The following is a 27,496-nucleotide window of genomic DNA, read 5'->3' as shown; positions in this document are numbered from 1 at the left end:
TCAATCTCCAGATCCATCTTGCATACCTCTATTGAAGACTTCATCCTGTGATCCAGGGTGGTCAGTCCCTTCATAATATGAGGTGCCATTGTGAAGGAAAGTCCCCACGGCACGGCCCTGGCGCGCGTGTCCCACCGCGTCACTGAACACCTTGTTTATTTGCTCTTCAGATGGCATCCACCAGTCGGGGTTGGAGGTACAGTGCATCCTAATGAACTCTGCAGGAAAACATGCAAGGATAAAAAGTAACTTGTCTTTGCAGCATCTGGTCTTGCCCAGGCATCAAAAGCTCATGGGAAATAAGAAAGGAGGTATTGCTGCTCTACTTAAGCAGAAGTAAAGTCTTTATGGGGGATGCCATGATAATGCCACTTGGACATATTTTATTTCTGCACAAGTGTGTTTCTCCACATGCAGTGTATGTTGTTACACCTGATCTACCTCAGTGACTCATGGGATCTGGATGTAAAATCCCTTCTTGTGGAAATACAAAAAACTAATTTGAAGTGAAGGCTGTGATTTAGCACGTGCAATATGGAAGCTAACACGAGCCAGGAGGTATTTAATTTGAAACCTGTTGGTGTCTATACCTCAAGGTGATTGCTGTTGGATCTTTCTGACCTCCCTCTGCTGGCTTCTTCAGCATCTGCAACCTGCAGGAGCCCCCAGTCCGCTGGAAAATGTCACTGCCATTATTTCAGTTTGGTGCTCCTTTCTGTTTGGGATATCTTTCCTTTCTAAGTTCTGCTATTTTCATCTCCCTGTATTTTACACCTATTTTTTCAGAGACTAATTTGGCCTTAAAAATAGCTAAATGAGATTTGGGGAGTCTTGCAATAGTTTTCAATGCAAGAGAAAATGAATTGTACTGCATGTATTTTAGCTATTTAAATAGCTGCTGCTTCCACATACAGCTATTTGTATGGGATGTTTACATTTTTTATAATTTATTTTTCAGATTCTTTGACATGCTATATGTTAGACTTGCAGAAAGTGCCTTGCCAGTTCTGGAGTTGTAACTGCTAGACATAGCTCAAATAGGTGTATTTGGACTTTGAAATATCCAAATATGATTTTTAAATGTGAGGGCACCTTATTAGGGATATTGGATACACTGTACCTCATATGGAAACTGAGCTGCTTATTTATTCTGTAACATTAGTTATTCCCTCATGCAGTACTGTACATCCCAGGATATTTTTAAATTCTATTTTCTACTGTTGACAAGCACAATAAGTGGTGTAAGGTAACTTCATTAATGTCACCACATCTCCAGACAGGGAATGCTGTGCTTTTACATGAGTTCCCATGCCTGCAAGGTCTCTCGTCTGTTGGACAATTAGGATGTGATTTTTGCATAGCTCCTCCAGCAGTGTGTCTACAAAAGTGATAGCGATCTCTGTTTTAAATTCATTTCCCTGGAAATCCACAGTAATTCCTACCTAGTTATGTTCACATGTGCCCCCACAGACTCGTCTTTTTCTCAGAGAAATGGTTACCACGTAAAGGAGTAGCGCTATAATTTAAGCATGCCAGGATGTTTTAAAACTGGTTCCAGACACCAGTCAGTTGTAGGAATATATTAAAAATGTTTATATATAAACTACTCTGAGTGCAGAAAGAGAACCAATTTGAACTCCCTGCTATGGTGGAAAGGCATAATTAGCTGGGTTGAGAATTAGTCAGATACTTGTTACCTTGGCTTGTAAATGAGTAGGAGCTAGTGGCCAACTCTCAGCACTGGAGAAAGTTGTCATGTTCCCACCCACCCACGAAAACCCAAAGGGAGAGCTGTCTACTCTGCTTTCTTAGCTGGTCATTAAATACTGCATGTTTTGGCTTCCTCTTTAAGCTTCTGAAAATTAAAGAAACTATCCTTTCTCCCAAGGAGTGCTCCCCATGTTCTGTGTGTCCAGGACCTCAGAAAAGAGAGTGGCTACAAGCAAAATTCCATGTACAGATGAATTTACTATTAGTCTTGGGAGACAGGTGAGAGAAAGGGGAAGAAAAGGGTATCAACACTCTGCTTGTGCATAAATTATCAGGTGATTCTTAAAGTAACTTAGTAAATGCTAAAGCACTTGTATCCAGCCTTCATTTTCCAGGAGGACTTCTGGGCCCCTGAATGTCTCTCTAGACCTCTGCAGCATGGTGTGCAATGGACTTGCCCTTCAATTAAGCTCTGAGTGAGTACTGGTACAGTATCATACAGCAGGTTAAAAGATTCATTTGTAGTACAAAAAGAGCTTGTTTTCCTAATTTGTCTGTAAAATCTGAGTTCATTACCTGGTTACATCAACATACCCTAACCACAAGTCTTATTTACTTAGCCTTATTGGATTCTTCTACCCTAAATGGGAAGAGGCCCCATCTGATGTATGTAACCACTTTGGACTCCAGTTGAATGAGTAAAGATATTTTTATCACTGACTGACCACAATATAGCTTTTTACATTACATTGATTAGTAAAACATTATTGAGGTTAGTTCAACCAAAATTTCATGTATGCGGTCACAAAATACTATAAAGTTAACTATGAGTTAATTAAAGGAATAATAAGCTTATGCATCCATACAATGCAGATGTTGATACTAAAAACATATTTTTACTTTGGCTTTAAAAAGTCCTGTTTTGTATGCTTTGTTATAAAGCTTGGTACCAGCCTTTTCAAACAATTTTAGGAAACCAAAGTACACAACATTCTTTTCAATCTGTACCCTTTCTGTGCAATATCCTCACTCTCTGACATGGTGAAATGCTTGCAAAACTCCCCTCCCTTTTCAGGCTAAACATGAGGGAAAGTTGTTCCCTAACATTTTCAGGCAATGTTGCATCAGTATGCCAAAAAAGAAGTTAAATTCTTGGCAACATGCTTGTGTACTTTGTAGGCAGTTAACCTGCAGATGTTCTTGACCCTAGAAGATGTTTTCAAAACCTACTCTGAAACTCAGCTTCTAACTCCAGTGATGCATCATACCCTTACTAGACATTAGACTGTAACTATTCCTTTGGTTAGTTTTGCTGTGTATCAGTGTTAACAAATGACCTGAGTTTATTATAAAAGTGTGTAATCAGGACTGTCTGGTATTGCTAAAGTGTGTTAGTGTCATGTGCCCTTGCAGTTGTCTCCTCTCTTAAATAAGCAGCCTTGTTTTTTCCCATCAAAAATACCCAAAACACATATATTATACATACATACATATTTGTATGTATGTATGAAAAGGAAGTGGAGGGTTTCTGGGTGCTTGTCACCTGCCTGTGAAACCCCTTCTAGTTCTGCAACTGTCAGCCAAATGCTTCTACTGAGCCAGAGCCAATGTGGTGAAATGAGATCACATATGGTGGACACTGAGCGAAAAGATGCAGTACCTCTGAGACATGTTACTTTAACTGGATCCAGAGGACGTCTTTCAGGACCTGTCTCTCCTGACTGCACTGACCTTTTCCTTTTTCCAAGGCCGCATGAGTACTTAAGCTCATCGGTTGTGAAAACAAATCTGATGAGATAGCGAAGGAGCCGTCGTCCATCTTTCTTGGAAGAATTTACAGCCTCATCCCACTGTTTACTAGTGATGTAGACAGGGTAGTTGTTCAGCAACTGCTTACTCCCCTGAAAAAGTGAAATATTTCTGTTGCTTATTTTAAAAGGCAAATAAGTGAAGATGTCAGTTGCAATAAAAGATACATTTTTTTAAACTATCTGCGATACTGACAGTGAAACACAACCCGAAGTGAACACGTAATTGCTCTTACAGAGAATGAGTACTTCTAAAATTATATTTCCATTTTCTAGAAATCAAATTGGGTGAGGTATGATGAATACATTTTGAGAGGTGTAGCTATTGATAATTTCCACTATCACAAGCAGGTTAAAAAGAGTTAAGAATCAGCAACTGGGCATACTATTTAAGTGCAATGTTTCTTCTTAATATGTTAAAATGCATAAAAAGGGTCTTTGAAGAGTGTGATCAAATGGATTGCTTCATCGCTGCTGATAGTTTCCTTCAGAGGTGACTCTTTTGGTCTATTTTTATAATAAATTTATTACTTCTGTAGAACACACCTGAAACTTGACAGCAATTCTGTTACTGTGAAAAATGTAAAGAAAATAAATAAAGGAACTATGAAAACTAAAAGCTTCATTATTATTAATGAATGCTGTATTAACTCAAATTATAGCTTTACAGAAATGCCACTGTGTCAGCTGGAAAGAAATTTTGCTTTTAACCTTCATAATTTGTGTGTTTCAATATTCCAACATTAAATGAATGCTGTGGGACTAATTATGGGGATTCCCGTAATCCACACACATTTATAAGGCCTCTTAAGTCAATTGTACCCAAATTGTATTTAATTCTTGTTGCCCATAAAATGCTAGAGTTCAGGATTATCCAATTATTGTAAGATGGTACTGTTAATATACTTGAAATAATTGAAGTTCACAATAAAAACCCAAACCACACCCTCCTAGAGCCTCATTCACTTTTACAGCTGCACCTCTTTATCGAAACACATAAATCTGGAAGCCCAAGTAGTAAACTCTTTGCGTAGCCCCCAGGTTCGCCAGGAGCTTGCAGTGAGCTGGAGAAACACAGGTCTGATGCTCAGCGAGGCAGCCACATGCTGCACTAGTGGGCAACTGCTGCAAAGTCCTCACTTCCAGCCCTTTGATAGCTGAAAACTGTTTTAAGGACTACCCTTGCCTTCTTTCATGTATCTATTATAGCATCCTGGGAGACAGCTTGAGAGCATCTTTGAAGTTTTTCCTCAGGTATTTGCTTTTAACTTTTTGCAAGCTTGATAAATATATGGAAGATTGAATTTAGTGAAGACCATGCTGAGATTATCATTAGATAATCTGTATGATCTAGAGTACCACCATCTCCCAGTGGGGTTAGCATCACTGGGAGCTCAGCCTGTGTGACTGTCTGCTACTTGTTTGCCTTGCTGCAAGCTGCTGGCAAAGACAGCTATGGACAAACCCAAAACTCTGCAAAGGAAGCCAAAATGTAAGGGAAGAGATGGGCTTTGTCTGTCTGAAGGGCCACTCTCCCCCAAACATCTCAACACTTCACTCACTCCCTTGCAGCTGTAAATTCAAGCATGTAACCCCTAAGAGAAAGACCCTTTACCTAGAGTCTAGCCCTGTCATAATTCTCTTTGCCCTTTGTTATCTCCTCGCATCACTGCAAACAGGTCACGGTCAATTCCTCCCCCTCCATTCATGATACAGGCAGCTGATTTTTTGCCCAGTACATGAACCCCTGGGAAGCCAGTAATAAGTCTGAAGAGCTCTGCCAAGAAGAACATTACAATCCATCCAGTCCAGCTCCTTGTCGTCTTCCAACATGGTGCAGGGGCTGGGGAAGGAAGAAGAGCAGAGGGGCAGCATGGAAAGCTCTTTGGAGGTAATATACCCTTATGCTGAAGTAACTGTGATCACTCTGTCCCAGGGGGAGCTGACATGAATACTTCCTTGGCTTGTTCCACTAGATCAGTACAAAGGACCTTGTGATCCTCATGTTGGTACTTAATTTCTTTCAGCAGCTAGCTTCACATCCCTTTTATATAAAGTCAATTATTTTCCTACCTTAGATTTCTGAGACCTATTTTTTCCCTATTAAAAAAACCTTTTAGTGAAGCAAGGACCATTCTTACTGATACCACTGTAAAGTATAAACTGCAGGTAATTGTAGGCACTGCCTTGTTTTTAAGCCCTCCCAAGCCTGGCTTATGCAATGCAAGCCCATAATGGCACAGGGTAAGGCTCCAGGCTCACTCGTGTGCCTTAAGGACGGATGCTCATGCGTGGCTTTGCTAAGCAGCAAGCTATCCTAGAAGCTACTCTGTGTTTATATATATAGCAGTGATGAAAATGTGGAGCAGAAAGGCATAACATCTAGATTTCATGAGAGCTCACGTTGCTATTAACTGAGGAGAGGGTAATGAATTTTGCGTAACTTCCTCAGCCTCAATTTTATAACACTTCTCTCTTGTTTCCCCTGAAACTCGGGATATTTTTCCTCATTCTTCTCCAAGGCATGATATAGTGCTATGCTATTCTGTTAAAAAGTTACTGGATTCCTGGTACAGACACACTTTCACTGCTTCCTTGGAAAGTAAAGCACTTCTGGGCAAAACATTCTCAGTAAATATATGATGTGGTTTGGTGTGTCCAGCAGACATTAAACTACAACAAATATAAAAACTCCCAGAAATTAAATAAGCAGACTCTGAAGGAAGAACCACAATACAAATGTATCTCTGCTTGTATTTGTACATGACTAAGTTTATGAATAAAAGATTAATATCTGTGTGCTTAATTGAATAAAAAATTCTGTCACACTATGACAAGCTATTCCTTGTGGGACATTACAGAACAGCCTCAGTTTTTACAGTATTTGAAAATTTTAGTTAAGCAAAAGAGCATTAAAAACAGGAAAATGAATCATTGGAATATACTTGAATGATAACAGCTAGTGATAAATATAAATATGTATATATTAATTTGCACAGGATAAAACTGAATGGAGGAGCAAAGTGATACACACCCTGAACTGCTGCATGCCACGTGCAGCCACTCTCAGTCACCCAGCTACAGCTGTCACCAGGCTAGCCCTAGCCTAAATTCTACCCACAAATACGGTGTTTCTGAGGAAAGAGGAGAGAAAAACTACCCAAGCAAGGCAAGCACACCTGGTGCTGACGGAGGGGGAGTTACATGCTGCTCAGTGAAGTCATTCTAGATTATACTAATGATCAGTTTCCTCCGTTTGGGGGATTACTGTACTTAAGAATGACAGTTTTTAACCTATTTTTTACTACTAAGTGCCAACTGATTTATTTGCCTGCATGTGTTTAATGAATTATCAAGCACAAAGAGAGGTAGCTTGTTTTCACTGTACACTACCTCGGTCGGATGGTCTGTTGGCTGCGGTACCATCAGCTGGTTGTGATGCTGAAGTACGGTCTTCAGATAATCTAAAACGGTCTGGCAGGGCACTGCATGAAACAAGTTGCAATTACTGTATATTAGCTATAAAGCACAAAATAGAACAACAATATTAAATCAAGCAGTGTTCTTTAGTATCTATTTTCTGTGTCTGTGAAATTTATTTCAAATAGGAAATACTTCTCATTTTGATTTGTGCAGACAATTTAATAAATGCACAACAAATGTTCTATTTCCTATACTGAGATCTCTGAAATTACTTTTATTTTCTGCCCACTAGTTTTCAAAGGGTTTTTTTTCCAAGTTTGAAATTATAATTACTACAAATACAAATTAGGTCAGCAGTAATGATAATAAGAAAAAAATCTGTAAGTACTGTAAAAATCCCAAATCACACAAAGGAGAAAACATTTCTTGGACCTAAATAATGCATTGATTGACATGTAAATATGCTCAAATGTTTTTCAAACTACAGTCTGATTAAATATACTAAAGAGATTCAATGACTCGTATACTTTATTCCTTCCCTCCTCCCAAATTTGTTATAAAACTAGGTGTTAGGCAAATTGCTTTACTTCTCTTTTCTCTCATCTTCCCCCCTTTCCATTCCCATCACTCTCATCCATTTCAGTAGTGGTACCAACATCCTATTCCCTTCTGTTGAGGTGATAGGTTAATTAGGGATGATTCAATTATGGGTCTCTCTTAAGCAGATGCTGCCACATCCCTGATTAACTCTGGAGTATTTTTGAAATACAGCTCTTTTCTCCTGAGCCTGAAACACCATAGGAGAATTAAACAGATATTAATCCAGCATTACAACTGACTGGTGCAAGACTAAATAAGCATAGTTTTTAAAGTACTTTATGACTCTCACATTTTGTATGGGTTGTTTTTGCAAAGTTTTCAGATTTAATCATAGCTTCAGCTCAAAACCCAGAAGAAATATTTGTGTTCCTCTTTTTTTATTACTATTTCTTGGCATTTTATTATTTCTTTACACCTGAAAAAATGTGGTGTTTTGGGCTTTATCTTAAGTTGACAATCTGAAAGCAAGCACTGAAATAGCTGAGGATGTCTCAAGGTAGGATTTACAGATACTTTGCCCTCTTTGCTTGGCATTCACACCACACAGCAACTACGCCCCTGTCTAGGCAGCCAGGGTGCAGAACAACATTACTCTGTGCAAAACAGATCCTTTACTGAGCGATAAGTGGAGTTACATCCAGCAGTCTGCCTACAGAAGACATGCCAAGTGCCTGGTATGATGAATAAACTCCTATGTTATTGCACCCCACATTGACTTCTCTGTAAAGACAACCTGTGTATTTACTCCTGCTTCTGGTTTGTCACACAGTAAGTAGTTTCACTGCAGGCTATCCAAGGATGTGCTTACCTGTGTTCTTCCAAAGGGATGGGGCTCAAAGGAGAAGACAACAAGAAATTACTTAACCTGTTGTGTCCCCAGCAGATGAAGTATAGGTCTACTTTAACCGTATGCTGCTGATAAAATGCCTTCTCAATACCAGTGAGAAACATGAAAGTACTAAAAGCTGGCCAAAGCTTACAAAAACTTCTATCTTCGTAAAAGCAGTTTTGAGCACAAAATTGTATGATTTTGTTATCATTGTAGTGACTGGAGGATGCTGAGCACCTTTGACTTTAAAGCCATGACAGAGCATAGTTTGCTATTGGTACAAATAACCTCAGCCTTTCAAACACCAGGTGCTATTTGCAAATCAGACTTCTTGGGCTGCCATATTACCCGAAGCCTGGAAAAAACCACAAAGAGGGCAGCATGAGGTGGAGAGTCAAAGCTTTGGTTTTGATGCTGTGTCCCTCTTATGGCTCTGCAGATATTCTCTTTGCTGAGAACTGTTTCCTCCAAATCCTTCAGCAAATGTAACTTTTTAAGAGCCTGGGAGTCCTAGCTGTGAAGATGGATAATCATTTAAGTCTGCTAGCTTATTTATTTTGTTTGTCTTTGATGTGGCCTCTATAGGGTTAACAAGATCATAGCTCCAAGGGCTGATACTCTGCATGTTTATGCAGGTATCCACTATCACAGACATCACCAACAGGGATTTGTGCTTACTGTAAGCAGTAGGAGAGACACCAACATCGAAATAACACTTGTTATGATTTAGTAGAAAGCCTATGGAGAGGCAGTAATTTTCCTGCCCATTAGGGAAGAAGTTTCCACAGCCTTTACTTTCTGAAAGTGCTGGCATCTCAGAACGGACACTGGAGGTGGCAAAGTAACCTGGCCTGCAGTGAATGAAAGAGCAAGGTCTTTGCAGGAGCTAAAGGATGAAGAGGAGAAGGACCTACAGGCGACCTGGTGTGCCAAGGAAGGCTGGTCTGGCTGTTAAGCAGGACACATGTAGGAGGTGGCAGGTATTTGCTGTTATCGATCCAAGTTTAAGTCTTTGTTGTTGTTCTAGGTGTCTGTACGTTGTAACAAGTGCTTATTCAGCACAGCTTGTCACAGCTTTCTCTGCAGAGTATCCTAATTTCTAATAAATAGCTGAACAGTGAGTGTGGTGGTCACCAACTGTGCCAATTACAAAATCCAGGCTATGATCTCTCAGCCTGAGCTGCCACACAACACAGTGACTCCCTGGACTAAATCCTCCTTGCAACAGACAGCATTGATGGGTAAAACAGCAGCACTCAAGTCATCATCTTCCAGTGATGCAGTTTCTACCCACAAGAACATAAACCTTATTTCAAGTCTGCATTTTGTTTTCCTTCAAACCGGGTTTTACAAAATTTTTGGAAAAAAACTGGAAAATGCCTGTTACTTGTTACATACCTCGTGGTAAAGTAATTTCTCGCTTTGCTTTTAGCGGAGCTCAGCACCTCTGGAAGATCAGTGCTGAGCTTAGCAGAGTCCCTACACCTACTTACATGTCTATACAGCTGAAGGCTGTGGCTCTTTTGGCCATGCTGTACATCACTACTCAGGCAGAAAGTCACCGTGTCTTCCAAAAGCCTTTTCAGTGTACATTTCCAGGGGCTGAAACCAAGCAGAGCGATGTTCTCTGTGCCTCAACACACGTGATTGGCCAGGTCTGTCACCTCTCATCTTCCTCACTCACTGACTGTATGCTTTCCCTCAAGGATTAAAGTATTAAAAGCATGGGCTGTGAACAGTTTCACAAAAAAAATCCCTCCAGAAATTTAACTGCATCATGGCAATTTCCCGAATACAGATATACTTGTACTTTTAAATCATATTTTGTGATACAGTGTTATGTAACATCCTGAATATCTGTAATATCCTCATTAACCAAACTTTTCATCTCATCAAAATCATAATTTGGCAAGATGTTGCCTGGTACTAATGCCATTATTCTGTTTTAGTACTCTATTAATTTAAGCTGGCATTAGCTGTGCAATTAGTTTGTCTGGGCTCAATATCAGGCCAACACACCCACCATCATCCAGGATATCTCATGTCCTTTAAAAAAAAAACCTCAGATAATATTTTCATCTTTCAGCCTTCTGAAGCATCCAAAATATTACAAAACATAAAGAAAAATTATGGTCAGATCTGTCTTTTTCATGTTTGGTTTAGCTCCTGAAGTGAGTTGTCCAAACCTCATGATTCTGAAAACAAGCTGCTTTGGTAGCAGCTGCCTAGTGCCTTTGGTAATAAGTTGATGTGCACTTAGGGTTGAAAAGCTGGTGTTCCCAAGCAGCTACTGCTCTTCAGCTGTCCCAGCATTGGGAGGGAGTTGGGACAGGCAGCTGAGGCTGCAGTCCCACGTACAGCTGGTGGTGAACATGTGGTAACACCCAGAGTTACAATGGAAATGGAAAATATTTCTACCTGCTTACCATCATCATTACATTGGTGTGACCTCATCACGTTACCCTTCACAAGTACCAGAACAGAAATACTCAATGAACAGTTCCATATTATTGATAAAATCTATTTCCATCTGATAATGGTCCAACACTGTTATTAGGATGTCGTATTTTTCCTTTATTTTGCCAGGGAAAGAAAGCCTTCTCTAGACAACGCTCCAGATTTAATTTTAATTATTAATTTGTTACTGATCCAAACTTCTGCTTTTTATGCATCACCATTAACTTCCCCTCTAATCTTTGTTATGTTTCTAACTGTTCCTTTCCCTCTAAGCTGGTTGGTTTTGTAACCAACATTAAACTTTTCCTCCTAGATAGTCTTTTGGGGCCCTCAGTAACATGCTTTTAATGTTTCCCAGTTATCACCCACTCTATTTTTTTTTCTTTTTAAACCTTTGTCTCTAATAATTGTTTCCAAATTTTTATGAAGTGCCAAAAACATCTCTATTATTGGTTTGAGCTGGGTTTTTGCTCATTATAAATGTTAGTGGGACACAGTCACTTGCATTGGTATCTGTCAAAATGAGAACTCTCATCTATCCTCCCAAAAATGCGGCCTCCAGTGTAAAACATTCCAGGGCTGTTTATATTGCCAAAGCACAGCACTGTGAAGAGATGCTTGGGCTTGCTGTAAATAAGGCACATCTCCAAGGTAAATAAAGTGTCTCTCCAACTTCTCCTGCAGCATCAGACAGTCCCAGTGAGAAGGGATGGCTCAACCCCAGCTTGGCTGCATGTCTCTGAGCAGTGGCCTCAGCCCCATAAACAGACAGTAAGAAATCTGGTTATTCTCTTCATTAATAAGATTTTGTGCTCTGTAGCTGACACTGGCTAGTATTCCTCCTGGTGTTTTGCAGAAGATGAATCCCTTAGCACTCAAGACCGTTTACCTCTGACTCACCAGTGAGGAGGAGAACTGGGAAGGGTGTACATCTACATCCACCCCGCTCAGGCCAGCAGCTGTTAGCTAAGACTGGCTCAGCACTGCAATGTGTCCTCCTTCACTTGACCTTGAGCGACGCTTCTCTCCGAGTTCATTGCAGGGCATTTCTAAATTGATGCTCGACTGTCAAAAAGATGTAACAAATGATAGGGAATGTGCTGACGAACCACAAGGCTGTGTGAATTTCTTATAACATTAATGGAGATGCCTTTGCTGCCTGAGATTTGGAAAAGTGTGCACGGTTTGGATTATTTTAGCTCATACAGTAATTTATTTCAATAGTCATCTGAAAGCCAGTGAAAGCTGCATGGATGGTCCACGAAGGCAAATTGTTTGGGGTGTGATGAGCTGGAAAAACAGCAAGGGGCAAGAAGAGGTGGAGGTTAGGATCTGTGGAGGAACTGATCTCAGTGCTCAAGAGCCTAAAAATTTGGATGTCTGTGACTGGATGGTAAAATAAAACCAGCACCCATTTGTAGTGAAAGCATATAGCAGAAATCAAAAGAATCGACATAATATGTAGGAGGGTGTTAAAGATTTCCTAAACTGACCTACATGCCAGCTGGAAACAGGGAAGGGAGAAAAATTGTAGGAAATATCCTATTACTTTTAAAATCCCTCTCAGCTGTGTTTTTCCAGGCAAATTTCTATGAATCTACCTCTGAAAAGCCATTGTACTTTTAATTTTCTTTTGCAATAGATTTCTTCCAGAAAAACAGTGTTCCTCTCCCATATGCCCCTGGGATGTACACCTCTGCATAAACAACAGATTAAAAGAGATAAAACAAGGCAGCTGTGTATCTCATTTAAATGATGCTGCCGCATGCTCCTGTGGCTTTTATTTTTGTCTGTGCTCTCTCATGTTCCTTCTACTCATTAGAAGGAGCCCCCTCTTGCGATCCCTTTCAGTAGTGAAGTCTTCCCTTTGGAAGAGACATCCTCTATAAACCCCTCTACTACACATTTCTACTGCTGGTAACTAACAGAGAAACCAAGAAGTCCCCTGTGAGAAGGGACAGGTTTGTGCCACCAAAACCCAAATGTTTACTTGCAAAGGGCAAACCAAAGTTGAGACGAGGGAGTTCATCCTTGACAGGCTGGACTGCAGCTCCCCACAAAATTCCCACCACCTCCTGTTCCTCAAGTAGGCCAAGAAAACTGATCTCCCAAATTCTTGTGGGTTTGTATCCAGAAACATGGAGAAAATAGATAAAGCAAGCCTGGTCTGCTGCAGTTACATGTCTCAGTAAGTTTTTGTACTCAGGTTGGTTTAGCAAAGTAAGCTGTCACCCCCAGCAGCAAGCAAAGCCGTGCTACAAATTCAAAGGGGTTCTTGTGCCAAACACTGGGTGACCGTGCTCGAGGCTCTCTGTTCTCACACTAACTTCACACTTTGAAGCTGAACAGCCCAACGAGGCCACAGATCAGACCAAAACATCCAGAACATCAAGGGAAACCAAAGAAGCAGTTAAATGTGAACATCAAGAAAAAGGACAAAAAAAAAAAGGACATGAAAAAGTGTTCATCATAACCCTTGATGGCTGCTTTATCTATGCTGTGGCTGTGGTAGGCTCTTTGGAAACATGAGGCTCTGAAAGTATAAAGGCGACAGGAGTTGGAGGGAAAAGTAATATATTTTATTAGATCATCCAATAGTCAGGAAGAAGAGTCGAGCCTTGGGCACACAAAACCTCCTGGAAAGCTTGTCTGACTTTTTCAATTATGTTGATATTAACTCTACCTGCAAATCCCAGTTTGCTTTGGCTGCTTCCAGCCACTGCGAGTGCAGTCTCCATAGGTGACCAGGCCTCAACATTTGAGGGGGTTTTCCTTGCCCATCCCTCCACTATTTGCTGGAGTACTTTTTGCTGCTCGGCTAACAAAGTAAGAATGATCATTGTATTTATCACACACTGCTTCATCTTAATTACTAATTTATACCTTTTCACTACTTTCAGACTGATTTATCCAAAACCACGCAGCAAAGCTGGGAGCACCAGGAGACAAACCCTAACTCATGATTATAGACCACTGCCTTAACCACCTGGAAACATTTTCTCCCTTTCAGGTAAGAAAGTGTGAGAAAATCATGCTGATAATAGCGAAGAACTGTTTAATACCCTCATATACTACATGGTTAAAACCCAGGTCTTACATGCAGCTCCACAAATACGTCTTTAAATTCACTACTGGGAATGTATCACAGCCACAGTAATTTCTGTATGGAGGAAAGGGACTAGGAGACACTTTTCTCCTCATGTGGATGGATTACTTTGCTTTGTTCTTGATAATCTCAAAACCTTAAAGAGCCAATGATGTTTGCCAAACTCCTTCCAAAAATTGCTTTAACTTTAATTATTTTTCAAAAGAAGACAAGATAACACACTGAATGAAAATCTTTCTCTTCTGTTCAGTTGAATTGAAAACTGAAAATGTTTGATTAATGTTTTTCCCTAAAAAAAAAAAAAACCAACATATTGGGGAAACTGGACAAGTTGAAAGAAGTTAAAGTGTTCCAAACCCCAAGCACTGAAATACTAATTTTTCTTCATTTATTCTACAGCTGGAACAATTAAGATTTCACACGAATTTAAGTACTGTTTCAGTCAAATCAAACAGGTACTTTCTGAGAAAAAGAGATCCACCCATTCAGCAACCAAAATATATGCAATATTTTACCCATGTAATCATTTCTCTCCAGTGGTGATCTGCCAAAGAGTGATGCTAGGCTACAGACAAAAAGATCCTACAGAACTGTAGGGCTTCTACAGCAACAGGGCAGAGTCCTGAAAACTGAAAAATCTTATTTTCTGTGTCCAAAAGCTACAGGAGGATATGTCTTCAGTAATATTTGTTAAAACAGAAAAAAGTGTCATTGCCTTTACATCTGCTGCGAAAACACTCTTTTTCTCGGTAGTCTCTTTGTGAGCCTTGCTTTGCAAAGCTAGAGGCAGGGATGTATAGCAGCAACTATTTTTAGATCGCAAACTCTCATGGATTTTAAAAGGGCTTTTGCATATGGAAACTAAAAAAAAGAAATGCAAAGTATTTCAGGAGAAGGATAAAATGATTCATATTATACAGCAGAAGGGAAGGGTTGGTGCTTTTATATTCTGCTGGTAGAGTTGCTAGTGGGAGTCTCAGCCACTGTGGGGAAGGCATGGTGCACACTGCCACCACCCCACAGGGTACCCTGCCAGTCTCATCCAGCAGCTCTGGACTAGCTCCCCCAAGGATGAGAAGAAAAACCACTATGTAAAAAATTTCCTGCTCTTTCAGTGGCTTGATGGAGACAGTATGGCTGCATTCACACTCATTTAGCCACCGCCTCAGTTGCCTCTCTGCCGCACTCATTGCCTTCCCTGGCCCATCAGATGTCCTGCATGAGGTGGATGAATGCTCAGGGAAGAAAGTTTGTGCTCTTAGATTACTTTGATGTGATAGATGGTGGCAGACAACACTGAAACACCATAGAGGGCTTTCTGTCTCCCTCCTGAGGCATGCAACATCTTGATGGGCAAAAAAAAAACGCTCAGAGAACAAGTGCCAGTTTCCATACAGAGCTGGGCATTTCAAGTCACAGAAAAATTACTGCCAGCTTTTTAGGTAGTAGAAGCTCACAGGAGCAAAATGAACATTAGTGACAAAAATAATTAGACATTGCCTTTAGGTGATTTTTGATTAACTTTGCTCAGTGGTGGCTGTGTGACTGCCTGAGGAGCTCTGTCCTACCATGTAGCAAAATTCAAAGGAGCTTCTGTGGCTCTTAACACTTCTCCAAACACATGGGTCATTTCAGATCTATCTGGATATGCCACCAGACAGCAGCAAATGTATCTGATGATGATTTTATGTTGGCAGATGAAGTCCTACCTCCTTGCACAATTTTTATGTTTGTCTGCTTCCTTTGATACACTGTTAACAAGGAGTTTCATGACTCCTGGGAGGTGTAAAATGACTATGATTATGAATGTTTATCACTTTTAAAGGGAGATGAAGGGTAAGTGTGATGACCCAGGTAAATACTAGCTGCTTAACCCAGCATTAATCCTACCAAAATACAGGCAATCACAACGGGATCCAAATGACAAAGAACTAAAGAATATGAATGTAATTAATTCCAGTCAAAATGGTCATATGGAAAGTAGATCTTGCCAGACTAACCAGATTGCCATTCTTTGATGAGATTATAGGTTCACTTGAAAAAGTTAGGCTGAACAATATAAGATACCTAGACTCCTGAAGGGTATTTAACTTACTACCATGAGTTAGATTGCAAAAGTAGCAACACTCAACACCTAGTCTAGCAGACTAGAACATATATAGATTAGGAACCTGCTACTGACATCTCAATTTATTGTCATTGCAGGAATCATCACTAATAGATGTGTTTCTAGAAAGGTCCAACAGGGACTAACAACACCCTCAATACCATTCAACGTTTCTAACCAGTATAACAAAGTCAATTTAAAAACAACTAGAAAAATTCTGGATGATACAGAAATTGACAAATCAGCAACCAGTGGGCAAGTGGGACAGTGGGAGCAATCTGGAACACTTAGTACATGAACACAGACAATACAAGGTGTGTACTTCTAGGAAGAAATGTGCACAGAATGAGAAGCTCAGCTGCACAACCCACCAGGGAAACCATGGGTGCAAGCAAAGAGTCTATTCTCCTTTGTTCAGGCTCATAGGAACATATTGCAGGCATATGTAGTGCCCAAATTTTAAAGAAATAGCAGGAGGGGAGAAAAAAACTGCAAAGAAGGATTCAGCTCATTTGAGGAGTTTCAAACAGTTCTGTTTGCTTTGTTTATTTAAAATGGAAATTAAGTCAGCTTTCAGTCTTTAAGTACTTTCAATCTGAAGAAGTACCAAGACCTATAGAGCACTTCATTTAGTGGAGCAAAGCATAGAAGTCAATGGCTAAAAGCTGATTTCAGGTAGTCAGGCAGGGAACACGGCACATATTTTCACCAGTGTAATTAAGCACTGGAACCAAGTGTCAGGGTAAGAGATACAGCCGCTGCTCACCAGCGACTGGAGGCCTTCTGAGATACTGCTTGAGTCAAATACAAGTTATGCGTTAGTGAAAGTCAAAAAAATTACTGTGTTCAGTACAGGTGACTGAATGAAAGCTGTCAATCAGATTATGGACCCTACAGGGTCATTTTTGGTCTTATACACCTGAAGGTAAGACTCAACAGGAATTGGAAGTCCACACAATTCCCTTTGTCACGCAGTGTTACCAGATGATGTACTAACCACTGCTGAAACCAGTGACAGCACATGAGTTATGGTAACTCCACATTTTTGGGAGGGGTGAGCGAGTTCCTCCAAATTTTCTGTTTTCTTTGCACCAAACAATGCTGCTTACGGGATTTGCCAGTATCCCTATGGACCAATGCACAGAAGAAAAACACAATGTGATATAAATAATGCATAGTACATCACTGATATCAGGGGAGAAGAATTATGAGGACTACTGCTTGCATTTTGCTCAGATTTTGCAACAGCCTCTACATATTGGGGCAATAGTTGGTTACTGCCTTCTTCCTTTCTGCATAGTTAGCAGCTTTGAAGTATTTTCTCTCTTGCAGCTCATGCTATACTATACCTGCTTTTCTGCCATTCAGAGATTGCTCAACTAACTTTTCATGATCTACCCTAAGCACCTCAAATTCCGGTAAAAAAAGTGCAGTTTCCTAGTGTTTATACAAGTCAGAAGCATGTTGTACGCTTCTTTCCTTTGCTCAGTTCCAATTTGCTTTTAGTGTTACTACTTGAGGGATTTTTTTGCCTGTGCTGAAAGTTTAGAAAATACAAGTCCAAGACACTTTGTTCTTATCCCACACCATTCTTCAAGTATCTTGGCACACCTGAACAGTGAGAAGTCCTGGGTTTAAAGGGCAAGAGAAGCTTTTCACAGAAGGGGTTTCTATTTGATTGGTTTCTGTCCTTCTGCTCTCTCCCAGTGGCTTCCAGGTATTGCTGAACTGGAAAAGTTGTTAGGATTTTTTTTTTCAGATTTTATTTGAAAGTCAGTAGGAGGAGATGTATTAATGCTTCTCACCAAACTAGCAGTAATTTAAAAGAAACTGTTCAAGGTAAAATCCAAATCTATTTCTGGTAAAACTATGGTGTAACTTTGTTTAGTTTCCTTGAGTAACCAAAAGAAGGAGCCCCAAAAGGGAACTAGGTTTACAATGTCACTTAAATAACAAGACAGATAAAGAGTTACAAAAGCATACGCTTGAAATTACTACAACAAACCACCTGATATTTGGAATTTGGGGTTGCAAGTACATCCCTACCTGAACACAGCTAACTAGTGTAGGACTCAAGATTCATATAGAGGAGTATCACCAGGTAATTTTCCACTGGGCACAGCTATAGGAATTACTATGACCACAACCTTAAAAAAAATTACTAGAACTTGAAATACACTATTACCCAAACTATTTTTATCACTGAATGGCAACATTATATGGCAGGGGATTATTTACCTGGAATGCTCTCCAACTTTCTACGAAGCTCCTCATTTTCTTGTTGCAATGAAATTACCTCCTGCTCTAGCTCTTGACACCGAGGGCAGTAACCTTCTTCCTCTTCCTCCTCTTCCTCCTCTGGAAGTGTAGAAGATGATGGATGACCATGAGATTCTGATGTTGCTGGAGATGTCCATCCACCTAAAGTGTGTACTGGAGAGGTTGAAAGTGGATCCACATCTGCCAAATGGCTAAAATCATTTATTGATGAGGTGTTCTGAGAAGGGAAGCTCCCAGAAAGCAAATAGTTCTGAAGGGAATCAGTAAAAACTCTCAGAAAGGCTGAGGTTTGTTGTTTCTTTTGCATATACTGCATCTCTATGTCTAAAATGTCTGACGTCTGACTATGGACCACTTTCCCGAGCTGACATTGCTCTTGTCTTTCACTATAATTTGGGTTTTCCTGCTTTATACAAGAAATCATGGACTGAGAGTGATTGTTGTCCAGCAGTTTTCCACCACAATTTAAGAGACTTAGAACCCGGCTGCATTGTTGGGCAAAGGCATCCAGAATCATTCGACTCTCTGCAACAAAAGAAAAGATGAATCACAGAAACCTAATGCAAAAGGTATGCCAAGGCAGCAGCAGCTAGATGAATGTACACAACTGTTTACAGCAGCATGCATTTTATTTCTGAACACATTAAAATTATGGCTTCTGCTTTAATACTTCTGCAACACTGTGATTTAAAACAATCCTGACTTTGTTTCTATTTTGAGAGTGCCCTTGTGCCCTTGCTGTTAATCAGAAATGCATTGTGATGATAGACACTGCTTACTGACATCTTCTTTCAGAGGGATTAAGTCAGGAAAATGGGGAAGAAAATACAAATTCCATCCAATTTGCTACAAGTAAAAGTTCAAGTAAGTACTTCCCTGAAAGCCTATTTCAAGCTGCTGGAGGGCATTGTCTGTACATCTTTGTAGGACTTTGCACCACACCTTTGTCCTTCGCCCGATTCCTCTCCAACAAGGCTTTCAAGCTTTTGTTTTTTCTCCTTTTTGTCTTTGACACACTTGTTTGACATTGGGCACAGGACACTCCACACAACTGACCCCCAATTCTACGGACTTTGCTTCTGTTTCTTTTGTTCTAGGTTCCAGATATGTCCAGGAACAACTCAGAGTGATAAGCACTGACTCCTCTTCTTAAATCGAGCAAAAACACCCTACAGGTTTGCAGGCAGGCCAGTACAGTGAAGAGTGGAGTTCTTCAAGATGCTCTGGATTCAATCAGGAAACTGCATAGGGTTGTGCAGCAGTTTCTGGGGGCAGCAGCTCAGCTATGGAAGTAGGATAGGGATGCCGTGCTGCACATAGTCAGCTTTGCCTCTAATGACAGGAGGTGTCATATCTCAGGGAGCAATAGCAGCTTCAAGCTAAACCTACGCAGTAGGATGGCTCATTTCTGCAATGTCTACATGTATAGCACAAGCTGCTGTAATACTTCTGGGACCCAGATAGAAAATGACCAAGATATTTATGACACGACCTGTTTGGCTCCCCAGTAAAAATAGTGCTTTTTAATTTTTTTTAGCTTATTCAAAGCTAAGTTCCTCTAGGTATCTAAACAGAGGTAACTAACGTTTTGCATAAGAAAAAAAGACTGGTGGGTTAAAGTGCTGCCAATTTTGGAGAGCACTTCTCAGGCAGGCTTGACTTTTAGAAAGTGGCAAACGCATTTACTTTTGAAAAGGCAACCTGCTACAGATGCATGAGACTAAGCACCCCAGACCTTCATTTACCTTCACTTCATCAGTAGCCTCATCACACTCATAATACATAAAGAACAGAAGCATTCAGAATTCAGGTCTTTAAGAGGTACCACTTTTCACAGCACTTCTTCAAGATCCAGAAGATACCCTGTCTGCTGGAAAATCTACTTCACACTGAGGCTAGTACCGCTGGCCTGAAGAATATTTGAAACAACACTAATTTGCATTTGCACCATCCTCCAGATCTCTGCAAAGAGGGCAGGGCTGAAGCAGCACACAAATACTTTCAGTCTTGAATGCAGCCAGAGGAGACCTCCCTGACACAAAACCCTAGGATATGATCTCCTGAGGACTTAACTGAAAGAACAGGAACCTGGGGTGGGCAGAGCAAGCCCAAGCCCAGTGCTGGGTCACGAGGTTGCCCAGGGCCATGCAGGGATTGCCCAGGGACTCTGTGTGAAGGACTGGAGTAGCCCTAAGACCACTTCAAGCATCCTCACCATCAGCCTCCTGCGTTTACGCACCGTACCACACTCCTGTAAATGAGTGCAGACTAACGAGGGTGGATTTCTACAACACATCTTTGATCCAAAGCATTATGCAATACCCTCTGCCCACACTACAAACTCCAAAGAGCAGAAATGCCCAGGCACTGCTGCCCCCTTTGCAAGGGGGTGCCAGTGAGGTGCCAGGTGCTCTGTAGTGTCCATTATCCACTGCCTTTCCTTCTCTTTTTCTACACTAACCTAAGGCCAGATGTCTTTAACCCTTATAGTCAATGCCACTGCAAAACAACACAGCACAACAGATGTAATACGATTTAAAAGAAGAGAATCCTGGTGACATGGCAACTTTCTAGCTGAGACCTGATAAACCAAAAGGAAATCAGGAAATTCAAGCATCACTAACAACCTCAAGATGTGTTTTCTTTGCCTTATTTCTTTCCATATTTCCCCTTTAAAATTATTACAGGATGATATTGACTGTAACTTTGGAATCCCATGACAGAATTTCTTTTCATTCATTTTAATCCTATAATCTGATTCCAGACCTGAAGTCATATATACTGTTTGTATTTTAATCATTATTGTCCCTGTTCACAAAACAGTCACTCATTCCTTGCATATCCTTGTTGCATGGGGACAAGATATGAATGAAACAACTGCGAAGGGATTAGACTATTATAAGAGATGTTATTCTAATATTACGGTTTATTCTAAAACCAGCAAAAAGTAACCTGACATTCAAATTACTAGTTTTGAAGAATACCAAAATACACATTAACATCAGTAAAGATTAATTAATTAAAACTAATTATTAGTTTTGTTTTAAAATTTAATGCATTAGACACATTCACTGTGATAATGGTTTAAAATGCAACTGAAATTTTATACAGAAATGACATTATTGATTTAATCTCCAGTATCAGATCTACTACAAGGACACAGTAACAGCAATTACTGTTTTTTTTCTTAACTTCAACCCATACTCAAAGACATAAAAATGAGCCATGACAAAGCAGGGCTCATTTGAAAGGCTAGCCCAGAGATGCACAAATGCTTTTTTTGTGGGTACTGCTGGGCAGCAATAGTGAGGGATGCTCTCAGCACATATTCTGGAAATATCTGTCTCTGTGCTGAAGTAGGTTCTGCTTTGAAAATACTTCTACACCAGTAATGGTGCACACACCCACAGTCTGAACAACCCTAAATGAGAATGATAACTACAGTAATTTCTTATGATGGAGAAAAAAATAAAAACAAATGCTGCCCATTTAGCATATATTGTAGAGATTGGGATTTCAGCTTTTACAGACTGACTGTAATTAGAAATGCAAGCACTGTGCAGTGTCTAATCACCTAAGAAATGACAAAAAGTTGTTTTTATGTGATTACTACTGAATAAACACCAGTCTATGATTCTTAATTGATTTAATATAATGTATATATTTTCTATGAAAGTAGGATTCTATTGAAATCACTGTGCTGGACTAAAACAGTGTAAGCAGTTTATTAAAGTCTTATTGTGATATTCCTTTTCCTTATAACCTTGCTCACCAACCATGTAATTCTAATGTCTCAGACCCCAGAGTCTTTAGTCTTACAGAACTTCTATTGACTTTAACTAGACATTTGCCTGGAGGTGGACTTGCTGGATAAGACTCATAAAGTGCTAAGAGAATAGGATTAAATTGCTAAAAGCGTAAGTATTCCTAACTAGATTATTTGAGACTGCAAGCAAACAGAAGATACTATCATATGGTAAATCAGGTACCAGCTCCCAAATACGGCATTCATCTTTACATCTTCTTCTCAATGATGATGGACTAGGCGATCTTCTTAGCTATTCAACTGCCAGACTGAAAACAGGGCTTAGTATGAGCAAACATCTGAAACTCAATCTGATAACTTACACTAACGCACCAGAAAAGATGTCTGGAATATTTGGCAGGTTAACTTCAGCTTTTTCTACACCTAAGGATCTTTTCAATACTTAGATCAGACAGCTTTATTAATAAGGCATTGTGTTGGGTCTCAGTAGCTCTGGATTCAGGTTGTGGCTTTTCCATAGTTTCCTTTGTATTCTTGGGCAGCCGGTTTAAAAAGTCATCTTTATAAGTACTGAGTGGATCTGAATGCCATACATTCTCCCCTGCAGGGAATGTATTCATTGGTATTTAATTTTCAGCAAGATTGTGACGTTTGGGTTCCTTTGCAATTTCAATCATCTCACTCTTCACCTTGCAGTGACTCACCCCTCTCACCTGATTATTTATATTTCTTCATTTATTATAATATTCTTACTAATTGAGATCCTGGGGCAGCAGCCTTGTACCCCTTGAACTGGCCTTTATCCAAGCATAGAGACTTAGTCATTATGTTTTTAGATATGACCATCGCTGTAAATATCTGTGCTTAGGTCACAAAATTGAGAGCATCTGACACCTCCTATGACTAAGAGATGGTTTTTTGGGCATCGTGCATGAAAATCATCAAGAAGGTCCAGTAGATCAAGACAACAAGTGTCTGGCCAATTCAGTACTGATCTGAGGGATCTACTTCCAGATGAGGGCTCTCAATTCCTAAGATAAGGCCAAAACACTGGTCTTCACCTTTGCTGTTCACAGAACAAACAGTTTTTCTCTCTGGGCATGACAGAGCTTAATTAACTGGTCATGTTAAATACGCCATATTTTTAGCACTGCTAAAAGGTGTTACCAGCTCTGCGCTTCTTCCTCTGCTTTCCATGAAAGCCCACCCTAAATTTTAAGCTGCCCTGCAAGGTCTGCATCATGCTTTCCTAAGGAAAAGGACTTTCTTTGGTGGATTATGGTACTGTTCAATGCACATGATACCAAAGACAGAGATACACATTGTTTTCATACCAGGAAAATAATCTGAACAGATTAACAAAGAATTGGTATTTTACAGAAGAAAATGGGTATCTGCTGGTGCTTTGACAGAATCCATCTGCATGGCTCACAGAAGCAACAGCAGTCAGAGTGACCACTAGAGGAGAGAGAAGGATTGTGTTGCCGTGCAGCTTCACATTTCTCATTGTAAGATGACATTTCTCATGCAGGATCTTTCCCCACATGATGGGCACTTGAGCTAAATTTTTCTTCACCATGGCAGTGGGTGGAGAACACCTGCTTTTTCTCCCTTCCCTAGTCCTTCTTCCTGCAATTCTGCTGAAGTATGGAAGTGAGTGGTCTCTTAGAAAGCAACTGAGGGAAAATTTGGTCACTCTTGGGAAGAGCTCTAACCATTAGAAAAAGCTGCAAAAATATGGAAGCATCTTTAGTCATGACTGAGTTTGACGTGCCCACTCTAAAAAGCAAATTTGGAGCTCTGAATCCCAAGAGGCCAGAAATGTTATGCCTGAAGTTTAAGAATCAACCGCATTAAGTGTTTAAGTTGCTGGCACAGAGTTAGGCATCCCAGGAGCGGTGTTTTACTAGCTATTTGCTCACTGTTGCCTGCACAAGTGAAAAGGTATCCCTGAAACTGAACTTAGGAAATGGGTGTCCCTACAAAAGTAACCTACAGCACTCCACTCTTTTATTCAACTAAGCACCTGCCAGGTGCTGAGGGTAAACTAAGTGGGAAAACTGTACACATCATGGATGGTGACTGCCTTGTGGAGAATGCACATGCAGCTGGACACCTGCTAAGGGGATGATCTGTCCCTCCCTACAACACCCACCACTTGAGATGAACCTGCGGCTAAGACGTGTTCTGGGCCTGTTCTCCTCACTGCTGTGGGGAGCCAAGAGACTTTGCTGGCCAAAGTACAGGGTGACTGCGCACGGAGCACATGCAAATGCTCCCACTCTCCAGGGGCAAAACCCCAGCTCTGCTTCCCCAGAGGCAGCCTAAGCTATTAAATTGGCTCACACATTAGTTAAGAGGACTTCAAGCCTTTGGACAATGGGAGTACCTCACATACGTACAGCTCTGGAGTCCCAACTAGCTCCCTGCTTGTCTGAGTGGTGCTATGGCTCCCAAGCACAAGGTGCATGGTATTACTCCATCACCAAGCAGGAAGGACAGGCACATAGCTCAGCAAAGCATCCCTACCTCTGCAATTAAAATACCCAGGAGATCTAAACCTTGCCTATTGCTTTATAGAATCACAGAATGTTTTGGGTTGGAAGGGACCTTAAAGTTCATCTAGTTCCAAACCCCTTGCTGTGGGCAGAGACACCTCCCACTGGACCAGGTTACTCAGACACCCATCCGACCTGGCCTTAAACACTGCCAGGGATGGGGCATCCACAGCTTCTCTGGGCAGCCTGTTCCAGTGCCTCATCATGCTCACAATAAAAAATTTTTTAGGTATATCTAACCTAAATTTCCCATCTTCCAGTTTGAACCCATTACTCCTTGTCCTGTTGCTTCGGTTCCTCTTGAAGAGTTCCTCTACAGCTTCCTTGTGGGCCCTTCTAAGATTTTGGAAGGCTGCTATGAGGTTTCCACGCAGCCTTCTCTTACCCAGGCTGAACGGCCCCCATGTTCTCAGCCTGTCTTCATAGGGAGGTGCTCCAGTCCCCTTACCAACTTTGTGGGCCATCTCTGTTAACAACTATCAGCTTTTGATAACAACTTGTGTAAAATACCACTTGTACACACCAGACCAAGTTTCTGGTCTGTTTTCTCCTGTTCTGTTTCTCTCGGTACTTAAGTCTGAGCAAAGGGTAAGTTGGGACCCATTTAGGAACCTAAAGTAAAGCCTGAACGTGCAGTTGAAGGGACAGGGACTTCAAAGAACTTTGGTGCACGAATGGCAGTCCCTTGACTATCTCTTTCTTTAGCATAGGACTGAATCAAGGACAAGCTCTGAAGCCTGCTCTAGTGCCTGGTTAGTGCAATGTACACAGGAAGAAGAAAGTCCAAACTTCTGCTCATCAAAGCCCAGAGGGCTTTGCTGTGAATATGGCCTCGTATATCATCTACCAGACAGCTGAATGTTTTCCATTGCATAATCTGCTTCTGTAAAGAAATGTAGGTGTCACATTTATCATCAGTGTTTTGATTATGGGCCACAAAGAATACTTAAATACCACCATTTGGGCATTTCATATAAGAAGCAATTTCATTAAAAAAGATTAGCTTCTGCCACGGATCACAGAACCATGCCCCAGAGATGTGAATTCTCTGGATAATCTATTCAAGTGTTAAACTTTTTTGGTAAAGTACTTGAATTATTTGTAACAAGACGTGCTAAATTCATCCAGCACAAGGCTACTTCTAAGTGAAAACAGGCATTAAAACATAGCCATATATCCTATTAACTAGCGTATCTCCCTGTTTAGTAAGGAAATGTCATCACATTTGTTACAAAGGCAAACAGCAACATACCAAAACAGGATCCAATTTTTCTAAATAAATAAATCAATGATGTGTCAAAAATTAACAGATGAGTTAATATACCCGATGTTATCAAAACCAGATGGTGCTTCATAATATTCATCCTGTTCAGTCAAACCCTGAATATATTCTGGACCATCAGTATATAAAATAGGATGCTGCTATTTGTGATGGCAAACAAAAGCAATCATGCCTGCCAAGCACATACTATAACAGGCAGCATTTCAGCTCTGCTAGACAGAAAGTAATTAGAATGCTTTTAATGTCCAAAAGAATGATGCTGATAGGCTGCCACAGATGTGTAGATTTATGAATATTTATATGGTGGTTTATAGCTGACACTTTTATCAGTTGAAGAAGATAAAATATCTGCCTGACTCAAAAGCTTGACAGTCAGGTTAATAAAATCTCATTAAAGAGAATGACCTATGCAATTATATAGGATTTATTGTAATTCATTTTTGATTGTACTCTGCTTAAAGATGCAATTTCCCATTTCCTGATGCCAAATTTAGGTTGCATATCAAGATCTACGTGGTTTTTAACTCCAAGCCATCACTAGAGGAAAGATATGCATTCAGCATCACGGTATCTTACACCTTTAAAGAAAAAAAAAAAAAAAACAATTTGATCTCCTGTTTGTCACTGCATCTTATGAAAACGGTGCAGGCAAGCAGCCGATCTATTTTCTTTCTGTTAAAATCACCACCTCTCTATCAGCAGCCTCTCCATTACCAGCAGCTCCTCCGGTAGCCGGCCCCAGCCTGCCGCCCTCCCCGGCGGAGCGGAGCGGGGCTGAGCGGAGCGGAGCGGCCGGCCCGGGGCTCTCCCCGTCCGCCCCCGGCAGCAGCAGCAGCTCCCTCCCGCAGGTGCGCACCGCCCCGCCAAGTCCTGCGCGGCTGCCGGCACAGTCCCCGCCGCCACCCCTGCCCACCGCCCCGGGGGCGACGCCGGCCGGGCAGCGGCCCCGCCCGCCCCGGGAACTTCAGCGATGCCCGACCGACGGACGGACCCAGCCGCCCGCCCCGTCCCCGCCCGCATCCAGCCCCAGGGCGCCCGGGCCGCCAGCCCCGAGCGGGGGGACCCCGCGGGGGTCGCGCCCTTCGCCAGCCGCCCGGGAGCGGGATGCGCGTGTCGGCGGCGGGAGCCCGCAGCCCCCATCCCGCTCCCGCCTGCTGCAAAGTGCCCCGCGAAGTTGCGCGGAGGAAAGAGAGGAGTTGCGGGTACCTGCGCTCAGCTCCGCGCCGCCGCCCCCCGCCGCCGCCGGGCAGGGGCCGTAGCGGCCCGAGGAGCTCGGGGCCGGCGGCGGCGGGCGGGGGTGGCCCTGGGCAGCGCCGGGGGCGGCGGCGGGGCGGGCGGGCCCGTTGGGGAAGGGGCCGTGCGGCGCGTAGGGCAGCGGCTCGGCGGCGTGCGGGAAGGGCTGCCCCGCTCCGCGCCCCCGGGGCACCTCCACCATGGTGGGTCTCTCATAGCGCTTGGCCAGCGCCGCCCGCTTCCCGGGGAAGGTCTTCAGGACGCTGTAGGGACCCCGCTGCTTGTAGATTTTGGGGGTGCTGGGCCCCTCCTCCGCCGGCTGCATCTCCTCCTCCAT

At 41.6% G+C, this 27,496-nt stretch overlaps 1 protein-coding gene across 1 annotated transcript; it reads right to left on the bottom strand.

The window, feature by feature from the left end:
* On the bottom strand, nucleotides 1-27,496 carry BEND4 (BEN domain containing 4; the record flags this gene model as incomplete). The annotated part of the gene is made up of 5 exons (XM_082281922.1): nucleotides 1-218; nucleotides 3,371-3,611; nucleotides 6,912-7,003; nucleotides 18,279-18,845; nucleotides 27,133-27,496. 5 exons carry the CDS (start codon nucleotides 27,494-27,496, stop codon nucleotides 1-3), a joined length of 1,482 nt encoding a protein of 493 aa, XP_082138048.1.

Source organism: Coloeus monedula (genome assembly GCF_965178545.1).
Source record: "Coloeus monedula genome assembly, chromosome: 5".
NCBI lineage: Eukaryota > Metazoa > Chordata > Aves > Passeriformes > Corvidae > Coloeus > Coloeus monedula.
Note: the sequence above shows the minus strand (reverse complement) of the source record. Positions and strands in the feature narration are given on the sequence as shown.